Consider the following 19669-nt stretch of genomic DNA (forward strand, 5'->3'; position numbering starts at 1 on the left):
GTATAGTGAACCTGTGAGAGACACGTGAGCTTGGCGCAGAAGTTGCCTGTACGTATGCTGTTTAAAATTCATGCCATTTGTGCCATGTAACCATCCTGAATGGTTGCATTTCTTTTGCAACGTAGCAAGCGACACGGTCTGTGAGCGCGCACCGTTTTGTTTATATTTGCCGACCAAACGCCTCAGTAAGCGTTGACTGACGGGACGAAGGCTCCACTGCCCGAGAGTACCTACATTGGTAGGTTTTTTTTTTCCCCAGTTGAGAAAGCTGTCCGTGTCGGTCAGCAGTGTTCATATAGAATATTCCCACGCTGGGGCTGTCGCCACTCACTAGTAGCCCTGCTTCCACAAAGAGGCTGAATGAGGGCCCACTCTTGCTGTTCATTCCACTATAGAACCAGACAGATGCAGAGTGAACCCTGTTGTCATCCAGCCTGTGTGGCACAGAGAGATGAGCAGATGAAACACACGCAGTCGTGCACATGTCCATTTATCCAGAATGTCATAATTATTGACTTGTTTTATCATTGGATTCATAGATTGTGACAGGGTTACGCACCTGCATCGTTTTGTGACTGTTAAATACAAAAAGTTTGTTTGTCCAGTCGTATTTTTTCATCGTACTGTTTTGAAAATTGTTAAAATCTTGTCTCATGGACCCAGTCTTGTGCATGGTCTCATCTCGTGAGTTGGGTGTCTTGTGACACCCCTACTAATAACACAGTTGCCTTTTGAGCTGAAGACATGTGGGGTTCAGTTCATAAAAGAATGCACAGAAATCGCTTGATGCGCATTTTTATTTAGAGTTCATGGAGTGACACGGACAGAAAAAGTGGCAATATTTCACGACATAATAAAATATATTTCTCCCATTCTTTGGTTTTTACAAGGATCTCCTCTATAGAAATATTCTAAAAGTTGTTTTAGATCAAGCTGTCAAGATGAAGAAAAAGCCCCTGAAAGCAGCAGCCGATGCATCATCAATGCCTGATACAGGCGTCTACCTGGCTGTTGCATTGTGCAAATTACCAGCAGTCCCAAATCTACCTTAACCTTCAAGATGAAAGACGCAAAACGTAGCATGTCTCTTAAAATCTGTGATTCAGAAAATTCATTTAAAAAATAAAATAATTTCCAGCACAATAATTTGGAAGAAAAATAACATGCAGGCCCGTGGGGAAGAAGTACAGTTCAAACATCAGGGCAGAAACACAACACAAAAGTGACCTTAAACAAACCTGGAAAACACCAAAAGGAAAAGCATCAATTGAATCGAAAAGAAAAGAAAAAGGAACGGTATTGTACAATTTGACAATCCAACAAGGTCACATTCATTGAAGCACCCAAAAGGTCAAGGAAAATTGCCCTTTTTTGGGGGGATTTTTTTCCCATCATCCACAATCCTTATGTGAGACATGAACACACGTTTCTCTCTTTTCTGTGTGTTCCAAAGATGGTCTCATAACCACGTCGCTGTACCTTGGTTATATGCAGGTACCTTTATGTAAATGCAGCGCTGTTTTTTTCAGAAGGCTTCACATATCGGCAGAATAGTTGCATCCCATTCGTGCATTAGCCGGCTCTTTTTTAGCTGTGATGGGCAAAATCCTCCCCCCAAAAAAAGTGTGGTTTCCTTTTAAAGCCTCCCAAAAAGAAGTGTGATCAGTAAATCTGCAGGTGCGGAGATGTGGCTCCATCTCTCCACGCGTACACCTTCTCTGTGATCACAGTCCGACAAAGAGGGCAGCTCTTCTCCCGGTTGAACCACAGAGCGATGCATTCATCACAGAATATGTGCTGCAAGACAATCGCAGTCAGGATGTTTCTATGTCAACTGTCATCTGCTGGATCTACCTGGCAGAGGAGCACTTGAGGCTGCTTGTATTCTCCCTGACAGATGGGACACACATCTCCAGCCTCCATGCACTGACCCCTTGTGGCCGCTGTCCCCGTATGCTGAGGTACGAAAGGACAACACTTGTCACCTCTGGCTGCTGGGAATGACATTTAGTGTCTGCATGATTCTGCAAAAATTGTGAATCACGATTTTTTTGCTTAGAATTGAAATCACATTTCTCTGGGGCAATTCCCCCCCCCCCACACGCATGTGCTTTCGTTTTAAAGGAATGTTTTTTTTAATCATTATTATTATTAGACTCATCATTTTCTTGTTCTGCTTTAAAAACGTTCAATGGTCTTTCTTCTCTTCTTCGTGGACGGTCTCGCAATTATTAGGCTGAAAATAATCCAACACCACGTGCATCTGACATGACAACCAACGACTTCTGATTAGGGGTGTCACGATACCGTCTGCTCACGAGACGAGACACCACATTGGGTTCACGGCAACGAGACAATATCTTAACACTACTTTTAAGAAAACTACAATGACAAAATACAGGAGTGGACAAACACTGTTTTTTAATTACCCGAGTCACAAAACAATGCGTCACGGTTCCAACATTGCGCTCTCACTCCATCGCAGGTTTTCAAAAGTTAATTAATTAATAAATGATCACCATTTCGTGGTTCAATGTGGCCTATTATTAGTCAAAACATGTGCATATATAAGCAAACTGTACATACGTCTTGGCCCAAATTAAGCATTTTGAATCATAAAAATGGCCAATGAACGAAAATATGAATATAAGGCATTTAGGAAGTGTTATATGTTGTGGAATTGCTGTCATGTTGTGTGCGCCTTTAAGAGCCCGGGCCTGGGAAGTGACGTGTGATGTCTGCAGAGTTGCTGAGTCTTAGCATGGTTAGCAGTGAGTTGTGGCTGACAGCAGCCCCTGTGGGAATGTTCACTGCGCCACTGCAGTACTATTCTACTACACTGGCCACTAGGTGTCAGGCACGTTACATTCAGACAATAGCCAATAGTCTAAGACGTGTTATATTCCATTGTGTCAACTATGTTGGGTAATACAAGTGTAAAAGTGACTATAAGAGTGTTATTTCATGTCTAGAGGGCTCTAATTTAAAAAAAACATTTTTAGAAGGTCATAAATAGGTTTTGTATGCTCTAACTACTTATCGCAGTCGGGTCTGGAACCAATTAACCGCGATAAACGATTAACTATTAAGATTCACAGTAGCGATGCCATCGCTCACACTCTGGGTGGCTTCCTGGCTGCCCTGTTCTTGCGAGATAGCATTTTTCTTTTCTTTTTTAGCTAAATAAGAAATATCACATTTTAATCTCAGACGATCCAATCAATCAGGATTTTAATATTTTTACTGACCTCATTCATTAGAAACATCCTCACAGTTTTCAGCAAAGACGTCCACTGTCCATACAATCTTAAAAGCTGCAAGAGAGTTGAAGAAAACCAAGTTGAAGTTTGTCATCAGGAAGATTCATAGTCGAACTGTCGCACCTTCAGTATGAGGTAGAGCAACGCCAGTAAAACCCCCACAGTGAGCGCTGGGGCACCATCCATCTCCTGGTAGGTGACCAGGTAGCGGAACCAAAGAGGAACAGGAGCCACGGCCTGGTAGACCTGACCCAGCTCCTCAGTCATCAGCAGCCAGCGTCCCTGCAGACCAACACACACACACACACGCACACGCGTGCTAGGATGGTCATGTTTACACCAACTCCAGGTTGCAGCCTGTGGCTGTCACAAAGAACCCAGTGGAGAGGAACACTGATGTAACCAACGCTGTGAAATAAAATATTTGTTGGACAGCGACCATTTTTATTCACCACACTGGACTTTTACGGAAACAATAAAAAGCCAGTAGCTCTCACCTGTGTTCTATAGCTGGCTAGGGAAGCAGGCACAAGCACAATAAGGCACTTGATCCCCATAAAGAAGAATTTTATGATAAAGTTGGTGATGCCAACGGCCCACAGGATCTCCCAGAATCCCAGCGGCTCCATAGTAGGACTGAGGAACACAAGGCTGGGGGGAGAGGATCAGAGCAGGTTAAATGGCACATACGATAGTCCACCCTGAGCTGCGATAAACATCAAAACAACCTCACCTACTGTACTCTGGCTGCGTGCGCCAGTTTAATAAGGCCTTTCTAATTGTTTTTCGGGTGGTGCTCGGGTTACGGCTGTGATGCAAGTCGAGTTCTGGTGCAAGTCGGAACTTATACCTAAACTAACCCCTAAACCACTCACGCTGTACACAAAACACACGGCGGACACAAAACAAAAAAATTACGAGAATTCAATGACACAGTAAGAAATGAGAACAACTCCTTACTTTTATTATCTACCTTCATAAAATATTGCCCCAGGCTAGTTTGGAAGGCTAACCTCCTCGTTTCCTGCCAGATCTCCTTGTAACAGCACATGGAATCCATGACCCCGCTAGCATTCATTAGCATTCAATAATCGTTAATCTTAATGAAAGTCACAACAGCAAAAGAGCAGCCAATGTCGGTGGACGTGTCTCCTCTCTCTGAGCTTTTTTGCTTCCATGGTTATTATATTTCCGATCCAGCTTTTTCCGCAGACTAAAGTCAGGTCACAGCTTGTGTAATAAATGGACACATTATGCTTCTTTTACTGTGATGACACAATGAATAAACACTGTCTGTGCAAAATTAGACAAATACTGCAACATGCATTGTAAGTTATATAGAAAGTATCATATTTATTTCAAACATTTTGTCCCAACAAAATCACGACAAATAGACAACTAAAATAACCTTTGTTGTATGCCTTGTGAGTCTTGATACATTCACAAATAAGAGTCCCTCTAATTAAGGCTGGCAATGACACCATTTGGAAAGCTGCACATGTCTATGTGGCACAAACATCCCCAAGAGAGCAAACTGCCAAAGCATCAAACTCTGGACTAATACAATCAGTGAAATTATAAACTAGACTCATTCCGTCTCCGGTCAATATTAAAGACGCCATTGCAAGTTCCATATTTACAATTCAAAGACGACACTTGGAAATAATTCCAGACCGCTGACGTACTGAGATCGCAAACTCGTGGGCCGATATCATTATCTCCAGACAAACGATACCGATATGAACCAATATCTCATTCTTATGGCAATATCAGCTGATAAGACCAGTCATCCCTACTAAAAGGCGATGTCATCCTTCTACAGCGCAGCTACGGAGGCACACACTCTATTGTTTGAATGCAGTGTGTGCCTCAAGCGCACGGCGGAAGAATACGCACTGCGCTGCAACTGGTGCTCAAGTGACTCGTGTTTACTGACCAAAACAAACTTTACTAATTTATGGGAGCACGTTCGTTTACCACAAAGCACTGCAAACCGAGGACCAGCTGTATTTTCTGAGACACTGTAAGCATTACCAGTTGTAAAGTGTCTCCGTGAGAAAGGTGTAGTAAAGCAGGAGGGTGGAGGAGATCAGGAGGACGAGCAACCACACACACTGCAGCTTTGCATGGCGATCCTGAGGATGCAAACAAACTTTAGCATACTGTCAGTGACGGCAGCTGCTGTATTTAGCACCCAACTATCTGTCTGCTCTTACCTGAAGAAATACTTGCATTTGGATGTTTTTATTCACGTAGAGGAAAGTGGTGAAGAGGCCAACAGCAACTGCCAGTCCTGGTGAAAGAGGAGGAGCCATTAGACAAGTTGTTTGAATGTTGGCAGCTGCAAACACATCTGGTATAACTCACCTAGTGCATGCTGGATGACCAGTTTAGCACTTAATATCACAAGAAAAGGAAGACTCTTTTGGAGCCAACGAACCAGACACCGTAGCTCAGACAACGAGGCACTGGGTTCTCCAGAGTCGGGATCGGAGTCGGACTGGTCAAGCTCAGGCTCTGAGTTGGAATGGCGCTGCCCACAATGATGTCCGTGTCCATGGGAATGGGTGTGGCTGTGGGAGTTGACTCTGGACCTCCTGGTCGACGCACCTCCGCCCGACTCCCCCGGCCCACCGGTCATGGGCACCCGCACCTCGTTGCTCTTCGGTTGGCCAGCGGCTGCAGCACTAGCGGCCGCAGTCCTGGTGGGAAGGTCTGTTTGCAGAGTAAGGGATAAACCATTTCTTGCATGAGTGCCCTCCTGTCTTGAATTAGGCTGCATGACAGCTGGAGACTCCCTCACTTTCACAGCGCCTCTGGAATCACTCCTTTTGACACAAAAGCAAACGTTTACACCTACTTCTACTTACTCTTCGTTCCCACGTTTTTTTAATGAAGACTATTGTGCTGTCTTCAACTCCCACAACTGAATACACACATTCATTTATTATCATTCAACAACAACAATGCAATGGGTTCGATTTACTGTAAATATTAATTGTATAGTTAAAAGCCGCCATGTTGTTAAAGGAAAACGTCGAGTGTTTCATTCAGCGAGACGATAGATAAGTACTGTTTTAACCCAACCTGTCATATATGCTGGACGGCGTTGTATCATAGGCACTCTTAACACCTGTTTCGCCTCAAAACGTAAATCCTTTAGACACATAATTACGGTTAGGTTAACTGTACCCAGGAAATCAGCACTAGACAGCTTACATGCAGCAGTCTGTGCCATCTGACTACCGAGTAATATCGTTAGCATTAGCAGCTAGCAGATGCTTTCTGTCAGGCCACTTTAGCAGCTAAGCTAGGGCGTCAACTCACCTGTCATTCTGCAACCGGAGTTTCATGGTAACCCTTTAAGTCCCCATTTAACGCCGTGTATGAAGCGCCAAGCGAAACTCAAGCAAAAATAAAAACAAAATTGTGCGGTTGACTTTCTACCCGAGACAAACACTGGCTGCTCCAACGTATTCGATATGACGTCACCACAAACTTCCTCTTGCGGAGTCGTGTAGCGTTTGTAGACAAGTGTTACATTACCGCCACCTAGCGGCGCATTATAACAGTACTACTGGTGTGAAGCAAGGGAAGTCGACTGGTCATTTCAAAAGCGAGAGAGACGCTCATGTTTGTAAAGAAATAAGATATTTTCTCTCTAAACCGGAGCTGAGCAGGTACATCTAGTTGTTCTAGAACGGACATCCTTTCTGTTGTTCCGAACAGACAAGCCATTCAAGGAATTAACTGTTGTATTGTTTTGTGTAAGACACCCATTTGTTCATTTCGAAATGGCTAGTGTGTTGCAGAAATCAAGATCAACAAACACGAATTGATGTCTGAAAGAGGACTTCATTTTGTGTTCAATGTAGGTATTGTAGGCTCAGTGATACCCAGAACCCCAAGTTTGCTGTCATTGCCCTAAATAGTCTAAAAATAACAATGGCGTGCTCCAAGGACATTGATCATGGTGATGGTTTATTTAAAAAAAGAAAGACAAGACACGATGAATGAACAGCAACTTTAAATCAAGCTAAACATGTGTGAAAATGTGTTTATCTATAGTTTCTTTAATCGCGGCAGAATATTTGAATCATTAACTTAACTGTGTTATTATGAGCAAAGTTTACTTCTCATGTTTTGAGTGTATGTTCTGGACATGCTGCTAACAATGTCCACTTATTGTTCTTCTTTGTCTTTCTGTTTATTTAAACCACGCATAATAAAGATGTTGTGATGTTGGGAGATCGGCTTGTCCGCGAATGCACCTCGTCTGGATTGATGACAAAGTGGAATTGCTTCTGTGAGTCATCTTGGAGTATAAGATAACAACATATCAGGAGAATGTCGACTGGGGTGAGTCATGCCAGTCAAAATATTCAGATATTATATTGGCTTGTTGTGAAAGCTCGCTTCTGGTCACGTGATGACGACGGATCGGTGACGTCGTCGTTTTCGTAGCGCTGCGGCTTGCTTGGCTACACGGAAATGAGAAGCCTACGCTTTCAGATTTTCCTACTTTCAAGAAATACCGTTTCGTGGCACTCAGAACGCCTTTTCCGTGTGGATGAGAGTCTAAAACGGTAAAATACTTTGCCACTTTCACCTGAAAACGTTTCCGTGTGGAGAGCTGCGTGCAGGTGACTCTCGGAGTTCGTAAACAATGTACAGTATAAATATATAAAATATATTTGAACAATATTACAGAGACACACAAATATTTGTGAAAATAAATATAGAAGAGAATGGAAATGTTGATCTCATCATGCTAGTATCAATTTGGATCGATCTTGCCACCTCGAGTAATTAACAAGTGGTGCATTTCTATGATATTAGGCTTGCAACAATAAACCGTGTAGTTGCTGATCTAAACTTCAGTCATTTGCCTTTTGGGAGATGTCATAAAAATGTCATAAAAAGCGCTCATGTTTTGTCAAATGTCAGTGTTTCCAGCGGCTCAGCACCCTCGCAGCATCACATTAGCCGCTGTGGTGAAAACAGACGAATGCAGTGAGGCCTCGAGAGCAGTCACCCAGCTCTGTCCTCCCTGTAATTGTGTTATTGCACTGTAGTGTTTTTACAGCCTCAGTAAAGACATCAGAGGCAGTCAGCAGAGGAAGGTTAACTTGACATATAAATTACTATCTGCCAAGATGAATGGAGCGCACCACACTGGGTGACCCGACATCCGTTCTGACAGGATATTTCCTGCCATTTCCTCTTTTTCTCTTCATTCATGCTGCCCGCAAACGCTTCCTCTGATGCCACCCTCGAGCAGCCTCGATGCTGCTTTTTGCCACCACTCACGCTGGCGTATCAGTCTCACTTCTAACGTCACTGTCGCACGTTATGTGGGTTTGCATTACGTCTGATGAAATTTTCTGTGTGTGGCACTAACCAGTGTGTCGTACGTGGCAGCTTTTATTCATTAAAAATGCTTAACTGCAACAATAAAAGGTCAGAATTCAGCAGTTTTTTTGTCTCCAAAAGCAGGCATATAATAAAAAATGTAAAATATTTTCATTCACCCTATGTTTGTAATACCTTGCATCCTTTCATTTGTCAGTGTGTAGCCCCGGATATAACTACAAAGCATTACACATGAGCTTATTATCCTAAGAATAACCGGTTTTATGTAGAATGCTACATATCATCACGACGTCTTTGAATGCGTCATCTGAATGCCTTATATTTGTATTTTAGTTAGTCAGGCGTTTGAAAATGCTTCATTTAGGCCAAAAATGTGTAAGATTTGCTTAAATAAGCATTTTTTAAATGTAATAATAGGCCGTCGTCAACCATGAAACAGCTTGGTTTATTATATTATATTGGGTAAAAAAATATAAGTTTAGCATATTAGGTTTAAAAAGTTTTATATAAGCAAATATATGGTTGAAAATAAAAATGTTAATAATAGCATAAACTATCATGAATTCCATATAGTGCAATAGTGTTTGTGCTGGTGGTTAAGGAAGACGTAGTCACTGATTAGACAATTTGTAAGATCTTTTTTTATGACGCCCTTATTTTTTTACACAATTAAGACGGTATGTGGCAAACGGTGCTCTTATTTTGAAGGCCAGAAGTGTGTTGTGTGTTGTGTGTGTTGAGAATGTGTCTTGACAGCTGGACGCAAGAATAAAGGTGCGCAGCGTCCTTATTTCACTCCGAATTTGCAATCAGCGTGCATCGTAAAACTCTGGGTTCCTTTAACAAGCGGTAAAACACAACACGGCGTAAACACACTCTTAGCCTGAGTTGCGCGCACACACACACGCACACACACACACACACACACACACACACACACACACACACGCACACACACACACACACACACAGCCGCGCTAGCTTGGAAGCTAACGAAGCTAGCTTCCATTCACGCTCCATAAGAGAGAAGTTTCCAAGTTTTTTTGCCAACTTTTGCCGGTAGAGACAGAATATCCCAGTTTTAAATTGAATAATTGGTTTTATGTAACCAAAAAAACGTGGAATTTGCGTTTTAATAATAAAATTGCAGTACATTAGCAGTTAATATAAAGAAAATGATAAAGGATTCATTTTTATAGCGCTCTATTTGTTGTCCCTTATCCAGCAGGTGGCAGCAGAAGATAAGCAATTACAGAAAACCGATTGACTCGGTGACAAATGAAATGATTTCTCTAGTTCCATTGAAGCAGGTCAACGCATTGGCTGCAAATGGACTCTCTGAATAAAAAGGCACGAATGGTAATTTGCCTGCGACGGCAAATGAGGGGTGTATTGATATCCCCCGAGTACACAGGTGGCGAAGGTGAACAAAATCATTCCATCGTGACCTCCTGTATGTACTGTATGACAGCGCTCTTCCCCCTTCACATGTATCGTCCTCTTCCTCGGGCCATGAAGCCATTCACTGTACATCAGTCCTTTCTGATCACTGTCTGCCCTCATCTTGTTTACTATTGTTGCACATTGTGCTTCTCCGTCACATTATCCAGTGCACATTGCATAATAATGTGCAGTAGATGTTGTCACTGACCATCTGTGTGTTATCCCCCACCCCCAAACTGAGGTTAGTGTTTTAAATCCTAATGTTCCTGGAAGTGCCATTCCCTGAAATAAAATAAAACTACCTGCTTGCAAGGCCCCAGACAGAAAGCTTTTCCTTAAAGGGGCATCGCAATGCTCTCCCTTCGCGGCATGCCGTGTTTCAATGGAGCCGCTTCTTCTCCCTCCTACCCAATAAATCCTCCGCTCGAGGGTGGCAGCGGAAGGCATAGATACTCCAGGAGTCAGCCAACTCTTCTCCTAAATCTGCCCCCATGATGGAGCAACAGTTGGCCTGGCCGGGTGGGAGCGGAGGAGAGAGGAGATGGGCTCCCAGGAGACAGGAGCATGATGTACTTGTAAGAAGTGGATCTACTCACACTCTCACACTCCCTTTAGGAGACCTTGGTGTCCATTCAGAGGCAAGATTTTGGCAAATGCGTGAATTCAGAACCGGAAGCGTACCTGCCCCATTTTCTTTTTAGGGACATGTTCTACGAGTTAGAGAAGGGGTGCCCAAACTTTTCCTAGCGCCCATCATGAAAGGATGCAAGGGCCATTTGGATATTTTGTAAAGCAACACACGTAGATGGAGTGCATCTCAGCTCAGCTTTTTTTTCTTAAATTTCCTAATAGTTCAACTTTCTTGCTACATAATCTTTATCAATTTTCTTTTCATAAAGTGATGACTTTATTCCCGTAAAATGTTGACTGTATTACCAGAACATTCTAACTTCTTCCCCAACCTAATAGTCCAAAAACTACAACTTTATTTTGTTTTGTTTGTTTGTCTTTTTTACTTTAATATTTCAACTGTATGCTACTAAAAGGACATTATTTTTACTCATAAAATTACAAGTTTCTCGTGAAATTGCAATTTTTTAAAATTTTAATGTTTTGACTGTATTCTCATAAAATGAAAGCTGCTTTTCCCGTTTCTGCCGTTGTTTTTTCCCAACTATTTCAGCTTTCTTCTTCTCCTAATGATGACTTTCTTCCCATTCTCGTAAACGTATGACTTGATTCTTGTAATAGTACAAGTTTTTTCTCGTAAATTCACGACAGCAAAGTCGTAAACTTTATTCTGGAAATCTCCGATAACGTCGTAACAGGCATTGCCTGAGACAGCTATGAAAAGGGGGGGACTTACGTGACTTATGTGAGTAAAGTTGTAAATTTACGACCTTATTCTCATAAAATGACTACTTTCTTCCTCGTAAATTTGCCACTTTATTCTCGTAAATGTACAACTTTATTCATGAAATCTCATATTATTATTACTTTTTTCAATGTGGCCCTAATATTCTGTCGTACATTTGAATGCCCCCCGCCTGCAAATTAGAAGTGTGTGTGTGTGTGTGTGTGTGTGTGTGTGTGTGTGTGCACTGGTGGTCCGTGTTTAATTACAGCAGCACATGAATGCTGCGTGGCCCAGTGGGAGACTGCAGAGACGGGCGCTGCCACAACTGTGCTTGGCATCTGACACCACACTCCTCTGTGTATCAGTGCCAGGGCTTCACTTAATACCTTCCTGTCCACTGTTTTCACTTTAACACCCTGGGTTTTACTGTTTGACCTTATGTGCTGAGCTGTCGAGAGAGGCCTGCGTTCTGTGAGGGAGAAACTCTTAGCAACTGAAATGAAAATGCCAGCAGTTTAAGCAGAGAGACCAAAGGTGAGGCATGAAGTGGATACAAGAATAATAGCAGAACTATCAGAATAAGGAAAGGAATGGCGATGAGGGGAAAGCCACACTATTGGCCATTACTCCCTTGGCCAAGGAATGCCTCTGTATCACGCTTGTAAATGATGACATTGTGTGTAATCGGCATGACAGGTGCGTTATGGATGCAGCGGGAGAGGCACAAGTGAGCAAGAAACACAACTGATGTTCAGAAATGCAAATGAAATCTTTTGCTTTTGACAAAATAATGACATTTGTCTTGAATTGTCCAGTGCTGCTGTTATTTGTCATTGTCTGCTCGCTGATTCATGTGTTTTCTTTGGTGGGAAAAAAAGCAACGTTAAAGGATAATACAATATGCAATCCATGTAAACTCATTGCAATAAAGTTTGTTTAAAAAAAAAAAGTTTCTTTTTGGTCTTTTTTAAAATGCCATAAATTTAACATGTCATAGATTCCCTTAGATGGGGTAGGGCCCCCACAGCAGGGGCCGCTGCTCGTTGAGAAGAGCAATACGTTCTTCCATGTCAGTCTCCACAAGAGCCTAATAAGACTAGAAAGAAGCCTAATAAGACTAGAAAGAAACGCTAGCCGCCTTTTTGAGTAAGTGTACCGAGAGGCGTCTCCTTACTCGTTAAATACAGTGCGGGGTGTCGGGAAAGAGCACCCGGCATGCCTTGCGGTTGCATCATGAGTGAGGTGGGTGTTTGGGATGCTCACCTCCTGGCCCTCCTGGCCCTCCTGTACAGGCTAGCTGAGTATTTGTTAAGACGATGACTGCAAATCAAGCACACTTGCTGAAACAAGCCCAAGTTTGTCTCTGACCAGTTCCCGTGCAACTCAAGCTCGCCACAATACAGTAATAAGTGAATTTCCACAAAGTAGGATTCAATATTAACTCACCACTCGTATTTATGTTTTTCTAATCCCATCTTTTACATCTTTTTACAAGAGGCGATGACGCAACTCTCTACTAATGCAGTTCACTTCAGAGCACTTTTAAGCCATAAAAACGGCCATGGAGCGAAGGACGACTGTAGTGGCAAAGTGGCTACGTTGGTAACACGATCCTTCTCATTTTAGAACAGGCGCTTAAAGAGTGCAGTTACGATCCTTACTGCCCCCTACTGTATGGAGTTGTGATGACAAGTTACATTTACAGACATTCCCATTACAATCTTCAAAATAGCTTATTAAAATGAAGAACCAGTGCAAAATTAGCAGGGAGTAAGGGGTTCAGTCCCACTCCTGATTCGTGAATTAATTGCCGAAGACGTGCATCTGGGTGTTTTACTCTCCTCACGGTTGCTGTAACAAGTCTTTGGCCGCTGTCTTGAGTCATTTCCAACAAAAATCATTTCACAGAAGTATGAATAATTCATGTTTTCAGTCGAAAGGCATTTTCCCTGTTCCCCTCATTCATCTTTCTGTTTCTGTTTTGTAACATCATGCTCGCTCATCAGCACAGCAGCCTGGGCGTCGCCGCTCAGAGGGTGAGAGGAGTAGGAGCAGCAGTTCCCTCGGGGCGCGGCGGCAGCGGTGGTGAAGATGATGGGCTCCCTTCGGTGTGTGCTCAGTCTGTGGTGAATGCAAATGAGGCTGTGCACTGTCTGATATACCCAGACCCTAATTCTGTGTGTGTGTGTGTGTGTGTGTGTAGACCGCACACTCTCCCTCGATGTTGCATGTCTCACAAGTTCCTGATGGGTGCAAGTCATCCTCCATCTTTGTTTTAAGTCGTGATAACAAGATGCAGTCACAACAATGCAGCAAGGATGGGGTTTTGTTCCACTATTGGCATGCAGATGACTTGGGGAGCATGCATACAACAGCCGTGTGCAATCAGGGTCAGCAAAGCCTTCTCTGCTGGCCTCACCACTATCAGAAGCACTGACACACATTTCAATTCTAGTATTTGTTGTGTGAAACAGTATTCATTTATTCCCGGCAGTCTATTCTCTTCATTTCGTAGCGCGTCTCTTGGCTGCACTTCTTCCAGTCGTGTATGAGATTTTTTTTTTTTTTGTCCAATCACATTTCAGCTTCTATGTGGTGCCATGTTAATGTAATCTGCCCAGGGCCTTCAGAATCAGGAGCGCTGGCCCATGTCACTTAAACGCTATTAACAACGGGGCTGTTTTTATTATTTTAACCAATGAAGTTCAGATTTGCCTCAGCTGGCCTGCAAAAACATCAACATTTTTCTGTCCTTTTTTTTATTTCAAGATTTTATGATTTTATTAGTTAAATATTGATTCGGAACTGCTCCAGATGATGTAGTAGTGTAGAGGTTTGGAGTTGTCTGAACCCTTTATTACCAAGTCGTTCCGTTAAGTTACTAACGCTTGAAGTTACTAGCATAAATGAAAGTCAGGCGTATTGGTGACATTGATTTAGATGATAAAAGGTTAATTGGGTGTCTTGCTGCAATAACCCGACCGCAATAAGTGAATCTCTGTGAAGTAGGATTCAATATTAATAAATGGTTGGTAGTTAGCAAATAAAACTAGTTTATGACTTTCTAAGTATGACTTTACCATTATTAGAGCCCTGTAGACATGAAATAACACCACTATAGTCACCTTTACACAGTATTGTAGCAACCTGGCACTTACATGTAGTGTTAGGTTGGGGGTTTTTGTAAGCCCCTGGATGGCTAGTGGCACAGTGGGCCGGGGTTTGAATCCTAAGGCAATATGTGTTATTATTATTGTCTCTCTTTTTTCAGTTTCCGGCAAGAAAGATTCTGGTGGATGAAGTCCCGCTGAAGGCCAGGTACAAAAGGCACTGTTTTCCAATATGAATGAAAATGAGATCGTGTATTGTAGTCCGTGCAAGGTTTGTTCCACAATACCAGCTGCCCCCGATAATACAGTACATATTTTTTTAATAAAAACGTTTCTCTGCTGAAGGAGGGTCTGCCAGCGGGACAGAGACGCAAAACATACGGCCAAGACAACACAGGAGATGTTAAGATCCTGGAGTTCATTTTTTACAGGCACATTCTAAACCTACCTGGCAACCCTCGGGGAGAGCTTTCCCTTATTTGTTGCTGCCAACATTTATTTGAAGTCGCTCTGGAGTACAAGTCGCATCAGTCAAAAAATGCATCATGAAGAGGAAAAACGACATCATATGCTATACAGCATATCGTATGCTGTAAGCCGCATTGGAATATGCAGTTGTCCCTTGTTTATCACAGTTCCAGACCCGACCGCGATAAGTGAACTTCTGCAAAGTAGGATTCATTATTAATACATGGAATATTTTCATAGTTATGGCATAGAAATCCTGTTTATGATCTTCTAAATACGGCTTTTAATATTGTTAGAGCCCCCTAGACAAGAAATAACACCCCTATAGACACCTTTACATTAGTATTACGCAATATAATAGATAGAATTAGAGAAAATAAGACTTATTAGACATAAATAAGACTCACACATTAGCAGTTCCTTGATTTTTTTCTGGACAGCGTACTTCCTGTGGTGGCTATTGTCTCATCAAAGGATCTGAATGGCTTTGCACTCATATTACCCAATATAGCAGACATAATAAGAGTACATAAGCCATTTACAGTAAGACATGAATAAAACTCCTGCTCGTGCGTCACAGTAAATGTGTTCCGCAGGGGACCTTAATACTGGGCGGACAGATGTGTGGAGGACAGGAAGTGAATTTTAGCTTGTCGTGGGTGATGGCCCGTGTGATTATTATGATTATTATCTTATTACTATTGTGCCTGTTCATCATTTAGAACTGCAATGAATGCCTGTTGTGACGATCACGACTGACGCTTGTCTCACCGAACAATTACTGACACCTAGTGGCCAGTGTAGAATACCACATGCACAATTAGAACGCTTCTTCTGCCATGCTTACTTCATCTAGTTAGTTCATTTAACCATTTTTATGCTTGAAAATGCTGAATTTAGGGCAAAACTAAGTCAATTTCTATGAATAACAGGCAGCATTCAACCACAAAACAGCAATCATTTCAGGAATGAGTGTCTGAAAAACCGTGATAGAGTGCAGGCGTGATGTTGGCACCGTGACGTAGCGAGGGACGACTGCAGTATGTTTCACAAAATCCAAGACCAAGAACAGACAGTGTGCGTAAACCTGGTGACCAGCTACAAGTTACCAAGTCAGCATGTGGTCAAAGAATAATCAAGGACAAATCCATCTGTTTCAGTCGTCGTCTAGCAATAATAATGCGATGTGATCCTCTTTTCACCAATCACACATCCCCGATAGGCCTAACCTCAAGCTCAGCTTGATTATTTTCAATGCAGGCTTCTTAATGAGGCTGGGTGTTTGATTAGTCCAAAGCTCCTCCACTAGGAGGATGGATACCATTTGTTGTCCCAGTCATTAAGCAGATAATCTTACATTGACTGTCAGAAGCTAATTACAGTAACCGTGGCTCCGCTTGCAACGCATTATAAAATGAAACGGTCGTACAGGTAGCGACAGGGCCTTTTAACGCAATTCTCTTTCCATGCATGTTGTCTTTGTAGACGCTACACGTTGTTTCCTGCAGCGAATGAAAACAAAACACACGTGATTTTCTGCAGCTCATCAGCTTGCAAAGTGGGTCAACATTGTATCCTCACATATTTCCTGGTAAGGGTGTTTGTGTGCATGGAACTATTTATGATCTGCCATGTAAAACAACATTATTACCGAAAAAATGAAGCAAGGTTAAAGTGTCTGATAAAGTCTTTCAAACGTAAGAAGGCTTGACACCATTTTATTTTATACTATGGCTGTGAAATTCTTTAATTGGGGTTCATAAAAGCACGATAGTATTTTTGAACCCTGTTGGTGTAAAGCTACGATAATGCTTGAGGTCTGCGCGCCTTTAATGTGAGCCGTAACCTTGCGATTGAAGCCTCCCGTTTGAGACAAAACAGCCTTTATGCCTCGCATGAACACGAGACGCCGATAAAATATGTCTCTGTCCTTGATCCTCCAGTCTGTTCTCACAGGATTGCAAAATGTTAATGGGGGAGACGACCTCCAGCTACACCTGCAGCTGCAAAAAGTCAGACACGGATGGAGAAAAAGCGGAAGATGAGGCAGGGGAGGCTTGTCGGTTTCATAGGGAACGTTATCTGAAATGATGCATGTATTTGTTCCATTACGGATTGTGGAATTGTAATTATCTACTGTTTTAATAGTGATGACGTCACTTCCTGTCAAGAGTAAAGACGCTCTTATAATGGCTGTGTCATGCTGCACCGCCATCCTCCCCCTCCAAATCCTCCTGCTACTTCATTTCAGATCAGCATTTGCAATAAAAGTGACTGTTGTAATTATTAGATTAGAATCAGCGCCAATAACCCTCCCCGTCTCTTTAACTCGTTCAACAGCAAAGACGGATGCGTTTCTATAAACCCCAACGCACGCGTGCACACCCGTAGTTCAGTTCCAAATGTGAAAATTGTAAATAGTTGATGGTGTTATATTTGTAAATAAATTGTTACTTTGATGAAAACAACCCCGTTTTTGTATGGTTTATGTTGTTTAGATATTGGAGCTGTCACAAAAGCAAAATTGTGTCAAAGTGAAAGTTCTTCTTGAAATGTATCTTTTCACAAAAAGCTGCTTTTCTCCCTTTTTTAGTCGTGAACTGATATTTTCCTGAAACTTACCTATGTTCTACTGCTGATTACTAAAGAACAGAAAAAGGTAGAAAGACATTTTTTTTCTGATGAAAGACGGGAGTCTAATTTTCATCCATGTAGCCGTAGAACACAATATTCTGGGTGCCTTGAAAGGTCAGTCAAAATGATCCAAAAAGGCCGCTACCGGCTGGGATTGAATGAGTTCATCGCCATTGTTCATGAAAGCACAGATCAAAGGCAAACCTTGTAGTATGCCTCACACGCTTACAAAAGCATTTTAAATCGTAAAATGTAGAGGTACTCGTCACTAGTGCTGAACGATGATGCCGAAGAAAATGTACGGCGCAGCGCGAGCTGACTTGCTGACTGTGGATGTGGCGCCACCAGCAGGAAGTGCAAGGTACAAACGAAGTGCTCAGCCATTCAGACCTCACACCAACATGTCCTGTATGCTGTATTATGATGCAGTTATGTATGATGATGTACATTTTATGCTCTGTTATCACATATTTGTACATTGTTTGCGACTTAATGTGAATGTGATGGGTTTTCTGAAAAAAAAGGCTTTTTTGGAGAGAAAAAGCACAAATGTACGACTGGGCATTAGGGCCACATTGAAAAAAAATTATAATCTGAAATTTGGAGAATAAAGTCGTAAATTTGCGAGAAAGAAGGCGGTAATATTACAAGAATAAAGTTGTAAATTTACGAGAATAAAGTGGTAATTTTAGGTGTCCTACACGATAGAGGGAAAATAGAGCACAGCTCTTCAGGAAGGAAAGCTTTTATTTAAAACGTGGCAGCAAAGCAGAGCAGTTGAGCACAAACAGATTAGCATGTCGAGCTAGCCCTTCTCACTTCCGCCTTCCTTACCCCGCCCCCTTCACATGCCCAAGGCCAATGGTCACATACTGTAAGTCCCCCCTGTCATAGCTGTCTCAGGCAATGCCTGTAACATAAAGTTACGAGTTTTTTTGTAAATTTACGACTTTATTCTCAAAATCTCTGATTATTTTAAAACACAGTCGGATCAGGCATTGCCTGAGACAGCTATGAAAAGGGGCTACTTAGGTGACCTTTAGCCTTGGGCAAAGGTGATATTACAACCTTTTTCTTGACAACTTTTATTCTCGTAAATTTATGACTTTATTGTCCAAATCTCAGATTCTTTTGTTTTCCAATGTGGCCCAAATACTCTGTTGTACAAATGGGCAGATTTCCCCCCAGATATATATTTTTTTATGAAATCATGTTTTGAGGGATGTATTAGCAAATGATTATAAGAAATATTTTTTTATTTAAAAAAATTGCTTGGTCATGAATGGTGAGTTGTGAATTTGAGGGGATCCATTCTGTTGCAAGGCATTTTTTCCACAGGATGTGAGTTCATTGCATCCATACTTGTAATGATAATCAGGGGGAAATTGCTAAGAATCGTGTGTGTGTGTGTATGTGTGTGTGTGTGTGTGTCCTTGCACACCTGTGGCTGCCTTTTTCCCCTGTGTAATTGTTTCTGTTTCCCTGTTAATAAAGAATCAATTCATGTACTTATGTTAATTCCTCAGTGCCTTGCCTTGTCTGTCTGTCATCGTCAGCTTTCTCACCCCTCTTGTCCTCAGGGCCAATCACACAAGGGCGCCCCTGCAAACGCCGCCAAGCCTCTTAGGCAGATTTCATCTACTCTCGATAAGACCTACATGGTGTGTCTGTATCGAAAGATAAATCACACTAATGAGAATTGCGTTCGGAATGCATTGCGATCATTGACACGTGAGGATGATGCTTTATTGCAAGTTTAAAGGGCTCCAGCTGGATGTGCACATGTAACCCCCGCTGAATGCACTGTAGCTCTGGGTGGTGCAGGTCTCCTGAGCTCTGCGTTGTGTTTAATGGTGGTAATGAACAGGAGACTTGGAGCTTCTTGCAGACAGTGACACCGTTTATTCCTGGTGTGAGACAATGTGCACTGATCACTACCGTGAGGGTTGTTACAGACTACAATGACAATGAGTTACATTAGCATCACAGCTAACCATATAATGGCATAGAGGAGCGCTCCTCTA

The 19669-nt window shown here is 42.3% G+C and overlaps 2 protein-coding genes across 9 annotated transcripts in view; one reads left to right on the forward strand and one right to left on the reverse strand.

Annotated features, from left to right (window-relative positions):
- The window catches only part of rps6kb1a (ribosomal protein S6 kinase b, polypeptide 1a), a 28814-nt gene extending 16482 nt beyond the window's left edge, over positions 1-12332 (forward strand). For all 4 annotated transcript variants that reach the window (XM_054754043.1, XM_054754041.1, XM_054754042.1 and 1 more), the window contains exons 16-17: positions 7492-7619; positions 11702-12332. The gene's annotated coding sequence lies outside the window, so the exon portion shown is untranslated. The remainder of the gene's footprint in view (positions 1-7491; positions 7620-11701) is intronic.
- Positions 780-6757, reverse strand: rnft1 (ring finger protein, transmembrane 1). 5 transcript variants are annotated; one of them, XM_054754046.1, is made up of 9 exons: positions 6588-6757; positions 5628-6088; positions 5477-5553; positions 5295-5395; positions 3758-3911; positions 3384-3542; positions 3249-3314; positions 1855-1956; positions 780-1797 (listed from the first exon to the last, which is right to left on the reverse strand). In XM_054754046.1, the coding sequence occupies exons 1-9, from the start codon at positions 6611-6613 to the stop codon at positions 1663-1665; spliced, it is 1281 nt and encodes a 426-aa protein (XP_054610021.1). In that variant the 5' UTR covers positions 6614-6757; the 3' UTR covers positions 780-1662. The 5 variants fall into 5 exon arrangements, with proteins under 5 accessions (XP_054610021.1, XP_054610023.1, XP_054610022.1 ...); XM_054754048.1 differs by having other exon boundaries at positions 1855-1991; XM_054754047.1 differs by having other exon boundaries at positions 1855-1994.
- Positions 12333-19669: the final 7337 nt, after the last annotated feature.

Source organism: Dunckerocampus dactyliophorus, chromosome 16 (genome assembly GCF_027744805.1).
Source record: "Dunckerocampus dactyliophorus isolate RoL2022-P2 chromosome 16, RoL_Ddac_1.1, whole genome shotgun sequence".
Lineage (NCBI taxonomy): Eukaryota > Metazoa > Chordata > Actinopteri > Syngnathiformes > Syngnathidae > Dunckerocampus > Dunckerocampus dactyliophorus.

What these genes read in the sequence shown, in the direction of transcription:
- rnft1 (XM_054754045.1), bottom strand. Translation starts at nt 6,613, where the DNA reads ATGAAACTCCGGTTGCAGAATGACAG. An exon ending in CTCCGGTTGCAGAATGACAG is followed by an intron (nt 6,089 to 6,587) that starts GTGAGTTGACGC and finishes TTGTGTCAAAAG; the next exon opens with GAGTGATTCCAGAGGCGCTG. An exon ending in GGATGTTTCTAATGAATGAG is followed by an intron (nt 2,025 to 3,248) that starts GTCAGTAAAAAT and finishes CAATTTTTGCAG; the next exon opens with AATCATGCAGACACTAAATG.